Raw genomic sequence first — 22,174 nt, 5'->3', positions numbered from 1 at the left:
GCCGCTTCCAGTTCAGAACATTCATTTAAAAAGCAGCTGTTGTCATAGTAGAGACAAGAAATAAGACAACTAAGAGGCACAGTAGGCACTCAGACTGAGAACATCTCAACAGCAGCCATAGGACACCTTCCACCTAACTTCAGAGAGTGACAGTGGGGGTACCTGCCCGAGATGAACTAATTATGCTGAATTCCCGTTATTTAATGGGATGATGGTACCTTCAAAGCAGAATTCACCTGACCTGCTTTAGAAATCTAGCTGAATCCCAGCCCAGGAGTGCCCTTTCCTCTCCACTGACATTAAGGGGAATCAAAGGCACCAGCTCAGAGGTGTCTGTCCTACTCTTGTCCACCTTTGGTCTGACAGATCCTAACTAAGGACAATGAACTAACTGTTAAGATCAACATCAGAACTAGGACCTTCTGAGTTTGGAAGCGGTTCAACAGGTATTGGAAGTGGAACACAAAAAGTTACCAGGGTGTTAGAGAGCACACAAGAAAGGCTTTTTTAACATGGTACCTGTAACCTCATTGTAGGTAACAGAGTGTTTTCACGATAAGTTAGATCATCTTCACTCTAACGTTTGCTGGTGCTGGATCATCTTCGTAACACAGATATCACCCTAACACATGGCTCAGACACTCTCAGTCACACTGCCACAACATGGCAAGTGAGAACAGAATTTGGGCCATCCCTACACTGACATTTGTTTGCTCTTTCTGTTTAAACTACCTGAGGACAGTGAACATAACAGCACTGCTGGCATGCCGGAGCAGCTCTGATCAGGCCCACAAGCATCCTTTGGTGCCTGAAAACACACACAAAACTCCATTAAACCCTTGAACGAAATTTTGTATGTGAACACCTTTGCACAGCAGATAGAAGTGTCTAAAAGCAAATCGGCAGAGCAACTGCAGGACACATAAAGCCAACATGAACAGAGATAATATGCATTAATCTTTCTGAAAGAGTCTTGAGAAAGAATAAATAAATCTAAAAGGATACAGAGACCCATTTCATTCTCAGAATTTAAGTATTTCCATCAGTGATTACTTAGTAAAGCCTTATGATTCACTCACTTTCAAATAGCTATTTTATTCTTTTCCTATGTTACTTCAGAACTCAGCAATCCGTAAATGGAAGCCTGTAACCCCATAGTCTCTTTTCTTCCTAATTAAAGAATCCTGTTAGGACACGTAGAATAGTTGGTGGATTTTCCTTTTAAGTCCAGACCTGTCACTTCCTTGAGAAATAACTGTAGCAAATAAAATCGAGGAAGACTTAAAACAGCCCTGCAAGGCTTTCATGGGAGAAAAGGAAAACCCCACTATTTCTCTGCATTTTGAGGGGCCATGTGTGTATGTTAATAGAATCCTCACGTCTAAAGGCGTCGTTTGTTGCTGCGGTATCTAGTAGCGTGTTCTTAAAACAGAGATTATTTAATGCAGAACAGCAGCGGAGATCGCTCGAGACTGCTTCTTTCAGCGTTGCCAAGTTTCTACTGTTATCAGTTGCACAACGCAGTCCAAGGCCTGCCTTTGCCTATCCGGGCAAGGAACGACGTCCCTCACACTGCCTTTGAAGGAAGAGGAACAACTCCTGCCCTCTTCTCTCAACTGCAACAGAGCGTCACCAAAACGCTCCTGGCTCCTGTCCCTAGACTAAACAGCGTGGCAGCGTCCTCGTGGGCAGCGCCCGTGCCCGCTCAGGTTTGGGCTGATCAAATAAAGAAAGCGCAGACGCTAACGTGAGCCTCGCCTGGGGCGTAAGCGAGGGCAGGGCAGGCAGCCAAGGGAGACGTTCGAGGGCAACGGCGCCGTTGCCAGAGCATTCATAGGCGCAGCTGGCGAAACCTGCGTCCACCGACCCCGGCGCCCAGGCAGAGCCCCAGCACCGGGCCGCCGGCCTAGGCCGAGCGGGCCCCAAGGCCCGAGCCTGACCCCAGGGCCGGCCTCACCCGGGCAGGCCGCGACCCCCACAGCAGCCCCGGGGGCGGGTGCCCCGAGCCTCCTGGGCCTGTCAGCGGGGACGACGTGCCCGCCGGGCGGCAGGATCCCGCGAGGAAAAGACGCCGGGCGGCGGGACCGGGCCGGCAACGTGAGGGCGGCCGGGTCCCGCCAAGCGTCCATGTCCCGCCCGGCTCCGTGGCGACGCCTCCCCGCCCCGCCGTCGCTAGGCGCCGCCGCCAAGGGAGGAAGTGTCGTAAGGGCTGACAGGAAACTTGGCGGCGGGTTACGGCAGCGGCGGCCGCGCTTGGCGGCCGCTGGATGAGCGGAGAGTGGGAGCCGCGGCGCTGAGGAGACGCGGGGGTGAGTGGCCGCGGCGGCGGGCGGGCAGGCCGCGGCGGCGGCGGGCGGCCGCCCGGGGCCCGCAAAGGACCGGGGAAGGGCCCCGGCGGCGGCGGTGGGGGGAACGGGACGGCAGGAAGAGGCGGCGGCGGGGCGGCGAGGCGGGGCCCGGGCACCGTCTCTGCCTTTGTTCGCGCCCCCCCCCCCCCCCCACGTACCCCCACCCCCGACCGCGGCCCGTGAGGCCGCCACCTCCCCCCCCCGTCCCCCGTCCCCGTCTCGTCTGACGCCCTCCTCCTCGGTGAGTTTGTGTCGGTCTCTCCCGTAGGATATGGCCGAGGTACCGCCGGGGCCTAGCAGCGTCCTCTCCCCGCAGGGGGACACGCTCTCCCCCTTCCCCGGAGGAGGAGGAGGAGGGGGGCTTGCTTCCTCCTCCTCTTCCACCTCCTCTGCTGCCGCCGCCGCCGCCGCCTGCACCGGGGCCCAGGACGAGGAAGCCGAAGAGGAGGAGGAAGAGGAGGGACCCGCGGGCGGACGGGAGCGGCAGCAGCGAGGAGGAGGAGGAGGAGGAGGAGGCAGCGACGGCGGCAAGGGGGGGCCGCAGCAGCACCGCCACCACCACCACCATCCCCCGCACCACAACCACCAGCTCAACGGCCTCATCAGCCCCGAGCTGCGGCACCTGCGGGCCTCCCTCAAGAGCAAGATCCTCAGCTCGGAGGCAGGGGCAGCCCCCGAGGGGCTGGAGAACAAGCGAGCCAGCAAAACAATGGGCTCCGGACAGCAGCAGCAGCAGTCATCGCCCCCGACCACAGCACCGTGCTCATCCCCCCTTACCAACCACCTCCCTTCCCAGGGAAGGACTGCACCCTCTCCTCCTCCTTCTCCCCCAGCAGCAGCAGCAGCAAGAGAGGACAGGAGCCAGCCTGCTGCCACAACAACTGCTGCTAAGACTGCAGGCCGCAATGGACTGGCAGGAGAGACTGGCTTGGAGGAGGAAGAGCAGGAGGAGGGGGATGAAGGAGGGGAGGAGGAGGAGTCCTTGCTGCTACTCTCCGGGTCCTTAGCAGCAGCTTGCAGTTTGAAAGGCTCGGGAACGGACTCTCAGCCCGAGGAGGACATAACGATACGATACGTCCGATATGAGTCAGAGCTGCAGATGCCCGATATCATGAGACTGATCACCAAAGATCTGTCTGAACCCTACTCCATTTACACATATAGGTATTTTATCCACAACTGGCCACAACTTTGCTTTTTGGTAAGTGCCAGAGGGGGCAGGGAGGGCAGGAATTGGGAGTGGTTTGGGGCTGGGGAGGAGAGGATTAAAGGATTGACGGTTGTGGAAATACTTATAATAATCTTTTTGTGGATAAGGCCAAGCTTTTTTGGAAGTACCTGTCTTCCTAATGAAGTCCCCTTGTGACCTGTGCATGTATAAGTAAAGCATATGCTTGAAGTTCCTACATTTATTAATACATGTTTTAAGTGGTGGGGAGAGGGTCGGAGCACAGGGCTAGGATCCAGGAATTCAAGGCTTCTAATCTTGGTTTTGACATTGACTTTTGTGACCTTTGGTAGCTCATTTTATCATTCTGTCTCAGTTCCTAGGTTTGTATTTAAAAAAGAAAGTACTTAGTCCACTAGTGTCTTACAAGTGCTTAGTAGCTCTTGCACAATGGTTTTAAAACAGAATTCAGCATGGCTAGCATATAAATGTTAGGTGATACACGGAGAGACGCTGTGAAAGGTTTTGTAGACTTTTTATCTGTGAGCTTGCTTTGAAAAAGAGAAGTACAACTGTTTTGCTTCTTACAGGTGTGATAGTGTGTGCAGCATGTGGAAACTCTTGTGCTGCTTAGATTGTCTTGCTGTACTAACGATGTGTTTAGTTTTATATGCTTCCTACAGCACTATTGAAAAGACTGATTTAGCTGTCACCCTGTCTTTCTAAATCTTTAGCACTTATGGAAGAACTTGTGTCTCAGTTGGAAAGCATGCTTTTAGGATGATATAATTCATCCACAGGTATATGAAACTGAGTATAAGTTGGCCTGAGGAGTACATGTGTATAGTGGGAGCTTAGCTGTGTTTGATTTACTCATAGGAAAACTTACATCTGCAAAACTGAACATTGATGGGAGTGTATGGCACTTCCTTGCTAAGGTAAATGATGGATTCTTCTCTCTTGATGTTTTAATCAAGGCTGGACACCTCTCTGAAAGGTATGATTTAGCCAGAGCCAAGGCACCCTTCAATTCTAGAGTATCTCTGTAAAATTTTAATAGGATATGAGTACAGGAGGTGAGGCTAATGAAATCCATCTGGCCTTAAACTTCCTGAATGTTCTTGGTTTAGGGTCTGGTATAATTCATAGTGGGATTTATATGATTTATAGGAGGATTTTCAGAACTGTGCCTCTTAAAACCCTGAAGAGGGAATACAGTAGGATTATAGGAAGTTGAGCGAAGCATTACTGTCTGGAACAAAATAGAGATATGAAAATATTTGAAAATGTTTGAAATGGCAAAGTCATGTTTGCCATTATAAGGGTGCAGATCAGAGCAGAATGGTATTTTTCAAGCACTGAGCTATGAGTATGACTGATTTACCTCATACTGAAAATAAAAGCTTGCGAACTAAAAATGTCCATACTTTAAGCACCAAGTGTATCGCTGGTAATGCCAAGGTAATGTTGGATACTATTAGATCACGATGCTTTAAAAGACTTTAAATCTTTATCTTTTTTTGTTGGGGAGTAACTTGAGAATTTTGTTACAAAAAGAGCAATGGCAAGTTGTTTGACAGAGCACTAAAACGGGTGATTTTTGATAAGTGCATTCAAAGAATAAGATACCCCTCAAGAAAAAGAAAGAGTCTTAAGCTTATTTTGTAGTGACAGGTTTGTTGGTTTTTTTGGTAGCCTTGAAGAATCAACAAACCTTTACTTGCATTCTGTGTATTTGCCTTTTTTTGAAGGGTGGAACAATGTAAAGTACATAAAACTGCAGAGAAGAGTATGTGGCTATGAATGTTTAAAGATAGCAAGTTGTTATCTACTTAATGATTTGAAGGTCTTGCAGTATGTTGAGTCAAATTTGATGGGGGTTTTTTGTGACTGGTTTTGGTATTTTTAAGGTTGGTTTTTAGAGGTTGTCTTGAAGACTTTCTGTTCTATAAAATTTAATTTGTTCCTGTGGTTAGTGGATTACTGAACTACTTCTATGTATTAAGTCCCTTTAAAATATTTATCTTCAGTCAGGGACTGCATATTGCAATTAGCAAGAACAGTGTCAGGATGGTGAACAGAGGCATAGTGCCTGATCTCACAGAATCATTTGTCTTTAATGCCTTACGGCTGCACACCCTTTTGGTTTCAGGTTGTTTTGGTTTTGACTGGTCTTGGGGAGAGGGGGTAGACTGCCATTTGACTGTATTTGAAAAAAATATCTGTAGGGGTTCAATCAATTCCTTTACTGAACTTCACCATCACCATTTTTAAAGTCTTACAATGCATACTCACCTGTCTTCATTGCACTGTCATAGGTTCCCTTCCCTTTCTCAACATGTGAGGGGAAAGTACTAACACCATTTCAATTGAAGATGGTACGTGTATTTTCCATGAATCGTCAGCAGTTGTCCCTTGCTGGTACTTATTCAGTAAACCATCTTAAACACCATAATTTTGCTACCTAGCATTTTGGATACCTGACAATGCAGAGCTGTTTTCTGGGGGCATTATTAACATTATTCCTGATGATGATTATCTCGTGGGTTTGAAACTTGCCAAGTTTTGGCTTGCCCTTCCCAAGGTGCACCGTTGCTCTAATGGCTAGTGCAACCAAAAGGGCTGCTTGCTTTTCCTTTCTGTTCAACTACCTCTTCCTGGCTTGTGCCAACCCTTGTGTTTCTCTGATTTGGGAAGCTAAGATAGCCCTCCTACCACCACCATATATTTATAAGTGTGTGCGTATGTATATATTTTAGGGTCAGGTTTCTATTGGTTTAGAGCTCCAAATATATTCATAATAAGATATCACAGGCACTGGTGTTGGTGCAAGAGAAGAGCTGGAGGGAAGGTATAGGACCAATCCTAATTAGTTACTAGCATGGTTTTGCTGTATCAAACCATTTCCTATACTGTATGCTCAAAAAAGTGGTTCATATTCCACTTTAAAAGGACCCGGAGATACTAGGAATCTTCAAAACATGTTCATTTTAATGTCAAATTCATCCGTGTAACTGTCTTCCTGACTTTAGGGGTAACAAATTGGGAATACTTAATGATCAGTTCTGATGTGTTACACTGCAGCATTAGGTGACTGAGCTGTTGCAAGGTAATAACCTTTTCCTCCGTAAATTGCAACTGTCTGCTTAAACTCAGGTTTTGCCTGTCTTTGGAAGAGCAGGTTTGCACTGTGTGCAGGGTGTGGATGCCCTGTGAATGCCTGGTTTTCACTTATTCCCAGGAGCTCTGTCAGCCCAGTTTCTCTTCAAATGACCTATGATAAACACTCTGTCAAAAAATAACAGAGGAAAGGGGTATCTTTTGTTTCACATGAAGCATTTTTAAGCATTGCTACAGCTTTGTCCCCATATGGTTTGTAAATGCATTTTCAAAGTTGTAGCTTCCTTTTAAAGTGTTTTTTGCAGCTTCTAGTCTCAGCAGTGTTAAAGTTCTAAAACTTTCATTTAGAACTGATACATGAAATATTTCAGAAAATTGTTTTCAAAATACTTTAGCATGGGAGAGGTGAGCTTAGGAAACCTTTCTGTGTGCCAAAGTTGGGATAAGACAGGATGTAATAAAAGCAGAGTTCTGGCTGAATGTTGTAACCTCTCCTGTAATTCACAATACTGCACCACTCAGCTGCCTTTTAAGAAAAATCTGGAAAAATCTTTGCTTTTATGGGGTTCTTAACTTTGCCACCAGCTATAGCAGCATTTACAATTTAAACTTTCACAAGTTTAAAAATAACCTATTAATTCCATGTAAGTGGTTTTAAATGTGTTGTAAATCCTAAATGACTGCAGTTAAGATTTTGTTTTATACTAATACTTTGCCTTTTTTTCTTTTTTTTTCTAATTGTATTTTATTCAAGAGTCTGAGTACTTCATGTTGAAATTAAGACTTGTAAGACATCGTCCGTGTTTTTCAGTTGCGGAAACTTGGGTCATAAAAGAACCAGAAAAGTTAGGAAACTGTCTGGGAAGTCTTCCTAGCTTCATGGCAAGACGTAAGAAGAAATTCTGTAACAACCATTCCCAATTTGCAAACTTTCTCTGTATTCTGGTTTCCTCTTAGGGGGTGATCATGGTTTCAGATATGGGCTTGCTGTGCTACTTCTCACTGTTAGTGGCTTTGTGAAAACTTCAGTCATTGCAGCATCTGAGTATTTAACAACAGCTAGTGTAGTTATTCTGGCAATGCCCTTGCACAGGAGGGAATTACTCGTGTCCAGTTTCATAGAGTGTGAACAGAGCAACTTAGTGATTTGCCTGTGTGTTGTAAAGAGCTCTGACTGAACTGCCAGACTTCAGGTTAAAACCATTAGCCTAAATGTATCCTCTAATGGCATTCAGTAACATGATGGCTAAATGTAAGCCAAAAGATTCATACAGAGCTGTTTCTGTGATTCTTTGGGATGGATTTTGGTGCATGTGTGAAAGGGAAGCTGTATAGCAGTAGCACAGGTTCTACTGCATTTGAATCGCAAAATATTCCTCTTTTGGGGGCTGGTTGGTTGTTTTAATCTTCTTTAAATGGGAACAAATGTCACAGGATCTGGGTATTAAACGCATACTCAGACTGTGGCTGACAGACTTAATGCCATCTTCACTAATGAAATTAATGCCAATTGTTTAATTTTGTGAAAAGTAATGTTCTTGCTGATTTACAGACATTTCTGTGCTGACTCTTCTAGTAATACATGGTTGCAGGACAAAGATACTAAAATCTAGTTTGTTTTAAACATTTAAACTTATTCATAAGAACAAAGTTGATGCAAATATTGGATTTGAATTCATGTATGTTAATGCTGCTAATGACTTAGATTGAAGTAAATCTTATAGTACTCTGTGGGGTTATAATATATAATAGTAACTTGGGCTGAATTCTGTTTGTAGAAACTTGTATGTTTAGAAGTACTCTCATATACCTGAAAAGAAAATTTGGCCCATGATTGTCTTTTTGTAAATGGTGTTGTATGGGAACTACTTTTTCTGTCTCCTCCCCAGTGTCCCTATTTCAGCCTGGCTTTTTTTATTTACACAGTTTAACCTTCTCCAGGGATTTAAATTACAAAGTTTTACATCACATTTTAGGTTCTTTTCCAGCTTTAGATGACGTTGGAGAGAAGGAGAAAGGAGAGGCAAGGCAACAAAAAAAAAATCAAATTGAGGGGGAAATGCAGCACTCCCTCTAAGTGGAACAACAGTAGATTAACTGGCAGTCTTACCTGCCTAAAGACAGAGAAATAGATTTAAGTGTTTGGGGAACTGCTAATAAAGTCATACTTTATTCAGCTCTCTGGCAACAGTGGTAAAACCAGTGGGTATTCACTTCTTTGATCACTGAAACAAAATTCTTTGCTGTACATTTAGCGTTTTAAATATATGATTCATGAACATAGCTTTTATGAAAAGTGCCCTAAAGAAGGAAAAACACAGATATGCAATGTCTAGAATGTCACTACTCTTGAAGTGTGTAAAAGATGTATCTTAAAAAATTCTCCACATGATGGTTACAATCAACAATTTGCACGTGTTCATTTCAGGGCAAAGCATAACTATAACATGCTAGTTAGTGGTGTGCTTTTTTTTTTTTTAAAGTGAGGTATAAGATTACATCTAGGTACTCTGCATAATTATAGCAGTGTTATGAACAGTCTGTCTGATGATACTCTTTATTTAACTCCCTGGTTTTCTCAGGTCTGAGCTGAGATACAAAACTTGCCTTGAGCTGACACTTTGCATAGACAGTTTTAGTATAAGTACAGCTTTTCTGTGGAATAAACTGTATTTTAGAACAAATGAAAGACTGCTTGGAGGCTGTGTATTTCAGTCCATTTAGATCATGCTACAGTTTTTGTTTGCTGTCTTAAAACCCACTTGTTCAGATTGTTCGGGGTTGTTCTTGGATACTGCTAAAAAATGTGTTTTCCTGCCAAATAAAAACTTAGCAATAATTGTATTTGCCTGATGAGCTTAAACTATATTAGAAATGGCGTTAGGATCATGCTGTATCACAGAGCTTTGGAACTCCAGCTCGTACATTTTGGGCTGCTTCATTTCACCTTTGATACAGCTCCTGGTTGACAGCTAACTTGGTTAATAACCTGCCATCCAGGCAGAGATACTAGAAGACATTATTATTCTTGGGGTGAAAAAACTGTCCGTCTGTGCCTGCAGTATGATCTGCATGAATATATCTTCTGTCCATACAGTCTTAGCCTATAAGCTGTGTACAAAAAAGTTCAGGTGGTTGGAGGCTATGGAGTATATACCATAGACTTTGGAGAAGCGAGCACTGGGTTCACAGGTGGGCTGCACCGAGGCCTGGCAATACCAGGTCTGGCAAGGCCTTTTCATTTGACATGTCTTACTGTTGTAAATTTGGATTATCCAGAAGCACTTGTGCCGGCACATGCTTGTGCCAATCGTGCTGTAGTCCTGGTTTAGTTGCTACACTTGAGCCGAAGGCTAGTTCCCCCCTGCAGATACAGGTCTATCAAAGTCTGTGGATCCACTTATACACCCATACGTACAATTATGAGTTTCTCTTTTATCTCTGTCAATCTTTCCAGAATGAATAGTAATTCATTCTCCCCTTGGATGCTATCCTACTCTGCAGCATTATTCAGTTTTACTGCTGCAGGTTATAATGTCGTTAATCTCTCATGCTGCCTAATCCTTCAGTTAACTTGACTCAGTTTTTCTTACACTCTTTCTCTAATATATTTCATGGTAAAATTTTTGTGAACACAGTGGTTGTGCAAGTGGTTTGATAAGTGTATGGGGAGGAGTTAGGTTCTTTTCTTTTTGGGTGGTTTTTTCCTAATATTTCAGAATGACTACATCTCCTTGACCATGCTTTTTGTGACAATACCAGTGGGATTAACTGTCAGTGCATAGCTCTTAACAAATGAAATCTCCGAACAGCTAAAATGTGTGAAATTAACTGTGTGCTTTTTTTGTTTGTTCTTTGGGTGTTATATGACTGAAAATGACAGTTGCTAAAGATTAAACACAGCAACATTTTTCTCTGATCCTTTGTGGCCTTGACATTAAAACCAGACAAAAATTAAGAGTGTTATCTACCACAGCCCTTGTACATGAAAATTCAGATCACTATAAAACAGGAATGGACTTTTTTTTCCCTCTTTGGCAGCCCATACGAAAGGGTGATTTATGCCTTAACGTGGTCTTCCCCGCCCCCCCCGCCCCCCCCCCCCCCCCGCCCCTTTTCTATCACACGTGTTCTTGCCTGTAGACTTCATGGAATAATAACATGGTTCTCTCCAGGACAGTTCATTGGTTGTTAATTGACTTGTAACTTTGTTTGAATGTAATAAAGAAATAAGAGTCCTTTAATCTTATTTACACTTTTGGAGACATTTTAAAAATTTATTTAGGGGTTTTTTTATAGCTTTATGCAAACAAATTTTGTATGGCTGTTTCACTTAAAATGAACTGGTTTACTACTTTTGGTAGCACTATAGATCACAAACTGAGAATGCATACGTGTATGTTTGTCTTTAAGGCCATGGTAGGTGAGGAGTGTGTAGGTGCCATCGTCTGCAAGCTGGATATGCACAAAAAGATGTTCCGCAGAGGTTATATAGCCATGTTAGCAGTGGATTCCAAATACAGAAGAAAAGGAATTGGTAAGAATAGCCTTTTTTGTTACTTCTTATTTAAATCCTGTAGTTGGGATAACTGTAGCTGTCATAAAGATTTAAGCAGAACTGAACTTCTAGATGTGGTGGTTTGTCTGTCATCCGCGCCTTACTCAACCACACAAGCTCCCCAGTAGCTTTTTTTATTTTGTTAAAATAGCCTGAAATGCCCTATGAGATTTACATCAGGGATACGATAAAGCTAAAAAGAAAGGCAGTCAGCAGCCCCTTACCTCTGCCTATTACAACTGTCAAATAACAACAGTAGGAATTGCTTTGCGTTTTTATATGTGCCCTCATCGCTGTATTTCTGTGTTGTGTTCAGTCTATCTTTTTTCAGTGAACTTATCCCCTGGCTTTCCCCTATCAATTACGCATATATTGCCCATCGAGGAGAATGTATGTACCTCCTTGTATTAATAAGTGAAGAAAAATAGTTGTGTATTGCTACTTGAATGACTGCAATGGAGATCTGTTTTGTGAGAAGTTACATGACAAAAGAAATCACTCTTGGCAGGGAGTTTGCCCTCCATCAATCAGTTTTGCCCTGATGAGGGGATTTTCATTCTAACACCAGTTATTCCAGCTGGCTTAATTAAAAACCTGTTCTTATGGAACTTTTTTTTTTGTGTTGGTTATTGTGAAATTACATCTTGTAATATTTTTAACTTAAAACGTAGACATCAGCTTTAAAGGCTAGAAATGAGCTTCACCACTCATTCACACTGAACAGCTCATACTTTTGTGATTAAAGACAGAAAATTACTTGCAATGGAAAAATTCGGCCATACATTGCAGAATGGTACCATTGTGTTTGTTCTCCTCTTCAAAAAGAAAAAAAACCTCCAAAAGACTTGAAGCACTATGTATTATCATGACTATTCAAGCATGTGTGGTTTTTTTTTTTTTTTCTCCAGTGCAATTCAAAGCCATTGTTGGTTTCTATAGTGGAGCAGAGGGAAGAGGATACTGAGAAATCACTGTCTCCTTTCCTTTTAGCTGAGTCATGAAGGAACCTGCCATAATTTAATTGCAGGTGCTTGGATTCATAAGTAAATAAGAACTAATGCTGTTATTATGAAGGCCTCTGCAAGATTTTTTTCCCTTGCTTTAGTCAGTTCATTATTTTGGAATAATATAAATAGATTTTATATTTAAAGCCTTACTTACTTTAGCATTATGTATGTTGACTTTTTCCTACATTTGCCACCTTGCTGTTTCTCAAAGTGTGCTGTTAATCTGAAGATTTGTTTTCTATGTAGTACGGTTTTGTCGTATGTTCAATGAAAATCTTAATTTATTAAAGTTTTGAGACTACTTTAAAACATTCTCTAGATTCCTTGGGGTTTTTTTTCCTTTTCCTTAGCCTTCTTATGGAAGTGAGATTTATGCAATTTCATTGAACAGCAGTTTTTTCCACTAATAACTTTGAAATCAACTTTCAATTTCACCCCAATTCTACAGACAGGTAGGGATATTACATTTGTAGAACTGTTGTGAAATAGATGAAAAATAATGATAAAGAATTAAATTAATGCTTGACTGAGGGGAAGGGATGGGCTTCAACCATATTATTAGATACTAGCAAATCCAAATGGGAGTGAGCCACAAGAAAAGTGGTTTCATAAGTTCTGTTACTAATAGAAGTATTTGTTTTAGTAAGAGGAAATTCCCTTGGAAGATGAATGTCCTTCAAGTACGTGCCAGCAGATTTTGACTTTAAATGCAACAAAAAGGAATGAATCACATCTTGGAAGGCTATATATAACACTAAGTTAAACATAGAAGCCTGTTTCTAATATCCTTGTGTTAGAAGAATCTTGCGCTCAAGCTGAGTCTCTGGATAACTTCACAGATTATTTTAATGTTCAAACTTGAGACTGCAACTTGACTGCAACTTCTTGTTTCTTTCTTTCTTTCCTCCCTGCTTTCCCCAGGTGTCATGTCATGTAGGTAGCACACATGTTAGTCATATATAAACTAGCATCTTTTGCCTTGCAACTCTGACACTTACTGAAATCTATATTACAGGTACAAACTTGGTTAAGAAAGCTATTTATGCTATGGTTGAAGGAGATTGTGATGAGGTAAGATTTTATAATCAAAAACTTTCATAATGTAAATGGTTTGCATTCTACTATATGTGGATTCATTTCACAGGTTTCTCTCCTACAGGACTTTTTTTTTTTTTTTTTTTTTTTTTAGATGGGGAGTGGGTTGATAAGAAGCTATTCCTTTTATAATAAAAGGAAAAATAGCCTCAGAAAAACGTATGGCACAAATAGGAGAAGGATTTTCTAACTTTGTCATTAGGGCTCAAATTCAGTGTCTCAGGTTTTGTCTTACTTTGTGAAGCTGCCTCAGCCTTCGCTTGCAGGCATGTTTTCCTCCAAAGACTAGTTTAAGGTGCTACTGTCTAGTGTAATTTACATGTTGTGTGTAATACTTCCGTACTTAAAGGATACACAGAGGTACTGGAGTAGTATGTGCTGTAGTATTGCAGAATGTGGTTTTATCACAGCAAGTCATCAGGCTATTCTGACAGTGCGTAGCTATGCTACGTAGCACTAATAATGATTTAGCATGTCAATGAAAACTTGGAAGGAAAGTGACTGAATCACTGTCAAACTTTCTCTGGCCTATGCGTTAGTAGTCTTTCCTTTTACCAGATTACAGTCCTTTTTTATATATATATATATGAAGCAACTAACTATCTTTATGTGCTATGTTTAACTTCTGAGGAACTCTCCCTACATCCCTTAATCTGGTTATCTGTTTCTTTAACTTTCATCTCCTTGGTACAATGCAATTGTTAGCTTGTTCCTGATAAGTGAGCACTGTGTTATTTCAGTGTATCATAATTAATGATCCTTTGATCTCTCTGTTATCTTGTTTCAACTGCTCCCTCAATTGTCCTACTGCGGTGTGGTGAAGTTTCTTATGCAAAACTTCAGTTTTTGTTGCAGGACTTCTGGCACATACTCTGTTTATTTTTCCACTTGTGTTATGCCTCTTGAAGCATCCCTGCATATGTTCTGACTTCATTCATTGTTTGAGATATTTGTCCTTCCCTTCAGATTCTTTCATGTCTCTGCTTACTGGTGTCTTTTTTTTTTTTTTCCTCTCTTTCTAATTTATGCTGTACTCTGGCAGTATACTGCAATCTGATAGTTCTGTAATTCTTCAGGTTCTTTGTTTTGGCTTGTTGCGTCTGTCATCGTATGTAATATGCTTTGCTCTAATCTGTTTTACTCCTTGATATATTGAACTAATCAAAAAAAGAGTTTTTTGTTTGGGGTTTTTTTCCATTGCTTTCCACTACGGTCTTGAATTCATTTGCCATTGCTAGAGTATTCAAGATTAAAAAATAATTGAGGAATAGTATCACACTGTTCATATCGCAGTTGGAGAATTGAGATGCAGAGAAGTGAAGTGAATTGCCTACTGTTGTTAGAGTCAGCAGTAGAACTGGCTATTACCACTCAAGCTCCCAGAGTTGCGATAATTACCATATGATTTATGAGTGTAGGTGTACTACTTCTCATGTAACTTTATTTATAAATTGGACTATCTAACAGGTATATGCATAATGATCTCTCCTATGTCTGTCTTTTTTTTTTTCTACCACTGTTGTATCAGTCCAAGAGCCCTTCTGACTGTTTGCCTTCATAAAAATGAAGTAAATGTGATAAGGATTGCAGGCTAGTCTGCAGTGAGACCTCATTAAGTCTTAGTCACAGATGTTCATCTATGGTGCTGTATAAATGCTTTGTACTAAGTGCAGAGGGCATTTTTCAGAGAGTGTTGCTGTCCCTCTTTAATGGAGGGTGCTACAATTCAAGCTCCTTGAACTGTGTGCTAGGCGGGTGCAGGCATGTTTCAGTTCCAGTTTGGAAACTGTGTAACCGTGTTTGTGGGATGATGACTCTGAACTAATTATGCCCTGGTTCTTGGTGGCTTTTTCATCAGCTGAGTCTTGTGCTGGCAAAGAATTTTGAAATGGGAGCTCATTATGCCCGGGCAGCACGGAGAGCAAGCAGAGTTTATTTCTGACTTTCTGGTTGGTTGGTAGAGGCATACCCACACTGATTTGATATATTTATGTTGTTCTTTTTCACATACAGGTCATCTACAACCAAATAGCCAATATTTTCATGTTTTCTTCTTTTCTTTGCCACCAAGTGTAGGCTTCTTCCAGATACACATAGTACAAAATAATGATGTTGGTTACTTGTACCACATGGTGGATCGCTGAGTTTTCAGTCATGACCAGAAACTGAAAAATCCAACCAGCCACCAATTAAAAGCTCTGTCTGACAGAGCCAAGATGCTTGCCCTCATCAGTTTTTGCAACAGTTGTTGGGAGACTGGTTTCTGGCTGTCTAATTGATGCCTAGAGCTGATAAAAAATGTAGTAGTACATCACAGTAATTTGTCTTTGTGAGGTGTGTAAATAGTTTAATCATCTTAGCTGCTCTTAAGATATTTTTCTACATCCCTTAATAAAATCAGAAGCATGATGAAAATAAAAAGATGTTGCTACTTGATATAAGATGAACTGCAATTAAAAAAAATGCTATTTTCTGAAACTTGCTTGGAATAGGATTAAAAACATGAATATGCAGCTGTGGGTGAAAATTTTCAAAAGCTGCTTGGAAACTCCTCCCTTCAATCTAATTATGGAATAGATGCAGTAAGTGTACTTAATTTTAATAACTTGTGGCATATAATCTGATAAATGTTTTGTTCAGTGTATTACACTTCAAAGTACTGTAGATTGTACTTTTGAGGTATTGACATTGAGTCCTGAAAAAGAAAGGATTTTTATACACCACCATAGATGAAAATCTTGAAAAATCACTACTGATGTGCTGGCATTTCAAAGTATGCTGCAATATTTTAATGCTTAAGGAAACTCTTTTTTCCTATAAACTAATTTTGTGGGAATAAACTAAGCCAAACCTATGGAACGAGTGATTTACAGTGCAAGTTTCTGTGGTCAGCCAGCTGTCTAAGAGGTAGTTTATGCTATGTGCAATGCTTCAAAGCTGAGAGGCAATATCCTTCTAGCCAGGGGTTGTTTCCTGGCTTGAGGAAGCTGTGGGGTAAGTGAAGAAGTGAATTGGCTGGAATGGAATCTGTGTGGAGGGGAGGAGCTGGCCATGGCCTACATTAGAATAGAAACGAGGGAAGTGATCTGATGTTGGGGGTGGGTGGTTGAACTAGAAATAACCTTCAAGCCTGAAGAAAGTACTCAACAGCATGCTTTGAGCTGGAGTATCTGGATATAACATTACAAAACTTGAGATATTGTCGTTTGTTTTTGTGGTGTTTTTTTTAACCTTGGTAACTTTCTCAGAGTTAATGAATTCTAATATTTGAGGTAGTAAACTGAAGGTTTTCGAGATTATAATGGCCTGAGTGTCCAAAGTTTCCAATAGTTCAGTTTGATTTAGAATAACTTTATGGGCTGGTTGCATAGATGATGTGAACTATGGAAATAAATGAGGTGAAGGTGAATAGTTTTGCTCCCATCTGCAAAGTTTTGAATAGATTTTTCTTCCAGTGTAAAAAAGGAAAGCATGTGCTAACTCCAGCAAGTTGGGTGTCTGGTTGTTTTTTGAAGATTTGCTTAGTTTTTACTGACAAGCAATTTTCAAAAATTATACTGCTTAAGACCTTCATGTGGAACTGTTACATCCCTTAATCACAATTAGAAAGGAGGAGTTGTTCATTCATTTGTAGGTTTTCCATCCGTAACAAATGACTGTAAGTAATCTGCATATGATTCATTCACTTTGTATTACTGAAATAATGTACCATGTAACTGGTAACTAATCAAAATAAGGGTCTAGTAAGTGGGACTTTTAAAAGCTCTTTTAAGCAAAATGTAGAATGTAAAAAGGAGTTGCAACTTCTCATGAGAATTTCCATTGAAACTTTAGGGTGATTTAAAGTGGGGTTTTTTGACCACACCAGTAGGTGTGTCATTTTAATTCAGTACCCTACTTGTAAAAATTAAATGTATGTTTTTAACCATTTCAAATAGGATTATATAAACTATTGACATCTTAGCTTTTTATTAATCTACAAATCATCTAAGGTATTTAAGTGTTATATTTTGGGTAGTAATTTTCTTTAAAAGTTAAGGCAGTTAAACTGATTAAGGACACTGGAGAAGCACCCATAACTTGAGTCTGATGATACTCCAGACTTAGAAGTAAGAATAGCAACTTCTTCTGTGAGTGCCGAGAGAGTATGTTCTTCATTTGCTTATTTGATCTAGCTGTATTCATTCTATGACTTGGTTTTTAAACTTGATTCATTTACAGTTTGAACTGAAGAAGCAAGAAAGCTTGACCTCTCTATTTTTCTTCAGTTTATGAAAACATAATAACAAGAAACATTGCACTCTCACTACAGAAGATTTCTTGCTTCTAAACCCAGTTAAAATTAGACAGTTGAGATAAAATGTTAGGTTTATGCAATTTAAGACATAAGAGAAAGTAACAGCCTTCAGAAAGTTGCAACTTGTTCAGAAAATGCTGTTAAATCCAATCAGACCTTTGCTGGTCTCCAGGGGAGGATGTGGTTGTTATTAGAGGATTTAACAGGCATATGTGTACAACAAAATAGACCCTATGAGACGAGAAATAAACGTAAAGATTGAAGGTTTGGAGCTTGACTGAAAATTTCACACAGGAAGAGATGAATCCCTCACAAAATGAAGCTAATGGAATTTGGATAAAATATGACTGTGTTTCCCTTTTAGATAATACAAACACGTCTTTAGCCCTTTGAGGTCAACGTAATATGTTGAGATCAGAGAATTATTTTTCATTGTGCAGAGCCTTCCTTAGAAATGCCAGAGCAAATCTCTTGCATTTGCTTTCCAGATAAGCATTCACTCAGGTAGTGGGATTCCAACAAACCTGATTTTCAACATTTAACCACTCCCTTAAATTCAATGTTCTGCAGTGTTGGAAGTCTTTTAGCATTGCAAGGTGTTCGAGCTTGCAGTTGAATACAGACTTGTTATATCACTCTGCTAGGTTGCTAAACTTTTATGAGACTGAATGCCATTTGTAGCTAAGAGTTCAAATAATAGTCTCCTGCACTGTGGATTTACATGGGTCAGATTTCTTCTTTGGCGTAATGCTTTGTTTTAATTTGAATTAAGAAGTTGTACAATGCGCATAATTGTGTAGAAAATAGCACTCTTCAGGAAAGTTATTGCTCTTCCATAATTTGTTACAAAGTAATAGTTATCCATTTTAATGGATTAAGGATGCTAAGAGTACTCGATCAAGTCACAAGACTTGATAGTAGTAGTCTATGAGGTGCCAGCTAGAGAAATTCAATCTCTTAATTCATGCCATAAGAGTAAGAATTGAATTAGGTTGTCTTAAGTGTGCAGGTACAACAGACTGTCCTGCTGTAATTTAAGAACTCTGACTGTTAATATTTTAATGCGTGACTCTTAGTTCCTTTTTGAAAGACAAACTACTTCTAAGTCTCATGTCGTTCGTTGGGTTGTTAGCCCAGGTTTACTGTTCTTTCAACATTATTACACTGAGAAGTGCAGGGGGAATTATCCATTGGAATGTGGTTAGAGTGGCTTGAAACTTGAGTAATGGTCAAATATATACATTAAATGGATTTTTAAATCTTATTGAAGGTGACCGGTCTAACTGCTGGCTGCTTCCCTCTTTTACATTGGCTTAGCCACTCCTCAGACTGCAGAAAACAAACCTGGTGGAGAGAAAAAGGGAAGGGTTTTTTTACCAGGTTGCTTCTTGAAGCAGCTCAGCGACAAGCCTAGTGAGCTGGCAGAAGAGGTGAGGGGGAATGGAAATGTGTGCCTGAAGGCAGGGGGGCCACAGAGTCCTCAAAGTAGATTGATTTAAACTGCTGTACAAATACAGGCTAATATTTTGTTCCTGGTTTTCAGGAGAGGGGGTAATGTTAACCAGTTTTCCTGGTTTTTATTGGAAGAGAAAAGAGTCCTGGGTTTTGAGGTGGGGTAGGTAACTCTTTTTGGACTTGAGGAGTTTTATATATGTAGTTCTAACTACACAGAGTGGGTATCAAATGCTGGTTTAGAAATAGCCACTAGTGGACTTAACACCAGCAGTGATCACTGGTTTGCTGCAGAAATTGCTTAGGCTGTATTTTCATTGTATGGTCTTTCTACAGTGTCCATCAGCTCTTGTTTAATATGTGAATGTACATTGTCATGGGACTGTATGTAGTCTAGTCAGCTTATTAGTTCAGCCTGTGTTCTTGCACAACCATGATCTGTCCTTAATAGCAGAATCCTTAAATAATTGAGTTGGACAACAGTAGAGAAGCAGAACAAGTTTTTATTATTTGGAGTGGGTGCACGGCTTACCAGTTATGGCAAAGCTCTGTTCAGTGCCTTTGGAGAAAAGAGAGGAAAACAATTCAGAGGGACATTCTTCAGCAGTTTTGTAATTAACTTCTTGTTAACTCCAGTGTAGTTATTTGCCTGTACTTGAGACTTCTGGGACAATTTTGAGTCTTTGCTTAATTTGGACTACTCTTACACTTGGGTTTGGTCTAAGCTATTTATGACAGGACTTATAAACACAGGGTGGGGGGAAGATGGAAAAAGCTGCTCTTTCATCCTGGTGTGCACTCGGATTTGAGGTTGGGATACTTGTGTTGAGCACAAATATTCATTGTAAACATTGGGGTCTGACAGCTAGTTGTAGAATGCTGAAGCCTGTATCTAGGTCTAAATCTATCGAATTAGAGGTCAAAGATATTAAATGACTAAAGAAAAGCTCATGTGCCAAGTTCTTGTAACATGCAAAAGTTCGGTTGTTCATTCAAAGTATGTTTTGGACCCTGACCTGTTTGGTAGGTTGGGGTTGGTTTGTTTGTTTGGGGTTGTTTGTTTGGGTTTTGGGGTTTTTTTGGGGGGGGGAGGGGAGGGGTTGGGGAGGGGTTGTTTTGGTTTTTGTTTGTTTGATTTTTACCCTAGCTATTAAGTAATGAGTTGAAATACTGTTTACAGCAAAGAACTAAAATCTTGATGTGAATGAAACTTATTTACAATTATGATTGTTGGTTAACTGCTTTTTTTTTTTTTTTAAATGTTGTAATGGAGATGGATTGCTTAAATAAGTCGGGACAAGAAAAAATTAATTCCACTTATTGCTAATAAGTGTACCTTTAAATAAAAGCTTAGAAATTGTTTCGGTAGTCATGTAACTGCAACTGCTATCTAATATGATGTGTTCTTTTCTTTTTTTTTCCTTAAAGGTTGTATTGGAAACAGAAATCACAAATAAGTCTGCTTTGAAACTTTATGAAAACCTTGGTTTTGTGCGAGACAAGAGGCTGTTCAGATACTATTTAAATGGAGTTGATGCACTGCGTCTTAAACTATGGCTGCGTTAAAAGAAACCATCACATCAAGCAACTGACGTCCCAACAGCGCAGAGTTGTCCTTTGCATGCAATGCAATTTGTACAAAATTGCTTTGCAGGTGGACTTAGTAATTTCCATGCAGCTCTTAATCTGTCAGTGTCTCATTGAGTGTCGCACATATTTGTTGCACTTTGGCATGGCGCATTTGTTCAGAATTAAAACCGATTGTTTCAAACTTCCGAGTTTTTTTGGTACCAGCAAGATGTGCCAGTTGATAGCCAAGATATGTTCATTCATTTGCAAGTCTACTGACTATTACATACACAGTGAACATTTTATCAAAGAACCTGTATGTGGAACGCGACTTTTGGTTCCAGAAAAAAGCCAATGTAGATTGTAAAATTCTATAAGTATACTAACATTTCATACAAAAATTGCCATAGTTTTCTGGAAAAAGGCTTCAATTTTAGGTTTTATTTTTCAATATTGAATTTTCCATTCTTAAATATTGGTACCTCAGTGATTAGTGAATGAAAAAAAATGTATTGTAGGGTGGGGTGTGTGTTACAATGAGTAACAGTAACAATTAAATTGCGTCTGCCAGTGCCTGTATAGATAAGTATATTTGTCTTCACCTCTAAGTTTGGAGTGCATGCTTTTATTCTTTTACTTTCTTCAATTGTCTTTGCAAGAAAATTTCTGCTTTTATTTAAATTCTGGATTTGATAATAAATTATTTCAGATTTTTATAATTTGGATACTTCTCCCAAACGAGGGTTTGGAAGGCCCTTCTTTTCTTATAGCAAGAAGTGTAAGCTATTTTGAAAACCTTGAGTAGCTGCTAAAAGAGAACCTGATGTCACCAGTAATTCTCTGCTGGTTTTGGATGCACTTTTTTCATTAAAAGAGTGAGGGACTTTTAAAAGAAGATATAGGAAATTAATGTAAATTGGTATGATTTTATTTAATCAAAATTATTGCTAGAAGCTCTGAAAAACAGCTATTTTAAGATAGTTGGAACAATTTTTTTGCAGATTCAGATTGCTTTGCTTCAGTGTTCTAAAATGGTTCAATCTTTGGTTCTTGGTCTTGGAAATAAATTTCAAGGTGCATTGTATCCATTTTTAGCTGCTCTCATTTTCTCTAAACTTATATGAGCTAAATTATTGGGGGATTTTTTCCCTCCAGAATCAAAGCAGCGGGGAAGGACTTCTTTCTTTCTTTCTCCCTCTTTCTCGCATTCACTCTTGCTCTGTTTTTCTCTATTTTTTTTCTTTCCTTTCTTTAATTGGGCTTACATAGGTTTTACCAATACCCATCAATTTTTTTCAGTAATTACAGTGTCTAGGCATTCTTGTTCAGTGTGATTATATAGCCCAATTTTATGAATCAGTTGGGTTTTTTTCACTTTGGAAAAAGAAAAAGTATTAGTTGACTTGTGGAAGAACCTATGTAATCTGTGAAAAAAAAGGATGAACTCTCAGTGAATCTGCTCTTCTGTAGTTGAGCATACTCTTCAGATTTGCCTTATTACACTTTTTTTTTTTTTTTTTTTTTTTTTTAGGGTTTGGTTTGAGTCATGGGTTTGGTTTT

The 22,174-nt window shown here is 40.2% G+C and overlaps 1 protein-coding gene across 4 annotated transcripts; it reads left to right on the top strand.

Annotated features, from left to right (window-relative positions):
- Window positions 1-2,187: 2,187 nt before the first annotated feature.
- Window positions 2,188-22,141, top strand: NAA30 (N-alpha-acetyltransferase 30, NatC catalytic subunit). 4 transcript variants are annotated; one of them, XM_049828535.1, is made up of 5 exons: window positions 2,188-2,309; window positions 2,617-3,549; window positions 11,050-11,173; window positions 13,217-13,272; window positions 20,474-22,141. In XM_049828535.1, exons 2-5 carry the CDS (start codon window positions 2,620-2,622, stop codon window positions 20,609-20,611), a joined length of 1,248 nt encoding a protein of 415 aa, XP_049684492.1. In that variant the 5' UTR covers window positions 2,188-2,309; window positions 2,617-2,619; the 3' UTR covers window positions 20,612-22,141. The 4 variants fall into 4 exon arrangements, with proteins under 4 accessions (XP_049684492.1, XP_049684494.1, XP_049684495.1 ...); XM_049828537.1 differs by lacking the exons at window positions 13,217-13,272; window positions 20,474-22,141 and adding an exon at window positions 12,552-13,200; XM_049828536.1 differs by lacking the exon at window positions 2,188-2,309 and having other exon boundaries at window positions 2,497-3,549.
- Window positions 22,142-22,174: the final 33 nt, after the last annotated feature.

This window comes from Accipiter gentilis, chromosome 25 (assembly GCF_929443795.1).
Source record: "Accipiter gentilis chromosome 25, bAccGen1.1, whole genome shotgun sequence".
Lineage (NCBI taxonomy): Eukaryota > Metazoa > Chordata > Aves > Accipitriformes > Accipitridae > Astur > Astur gentilis.
The sequence above is the reverse complement of the archived record's forward strand: the minus strand, read 5'-3'. Positions and strand labels throughout refer to the sequence as shown.

Bases quoted from the DNA above. Each gene is read 5' to 3' on its own strand.
- NAA30 (XM_049828535.1), top strand. From the start codon at position 2,620: ATGGCCGAGGTACCGCCGGGGCCTAGCAGCGTCCTCTCCCCGCAGGGG. The intron at 3,550-11,049 runs GTAAGTGCCAGA...TTTGTCTTTAAG, and splicing joins GGCCACAACTTTGCTTTTTG to GCCATGGTAGGTGAGGAGTG. The intron at 13,273-20,473 runs GTAAGATTTTAT...TTTTCCTTAAAG, and splicing joins TTGAAGGAGATTGTGATGAG to GTTGTATTGGAAACAGAAAT.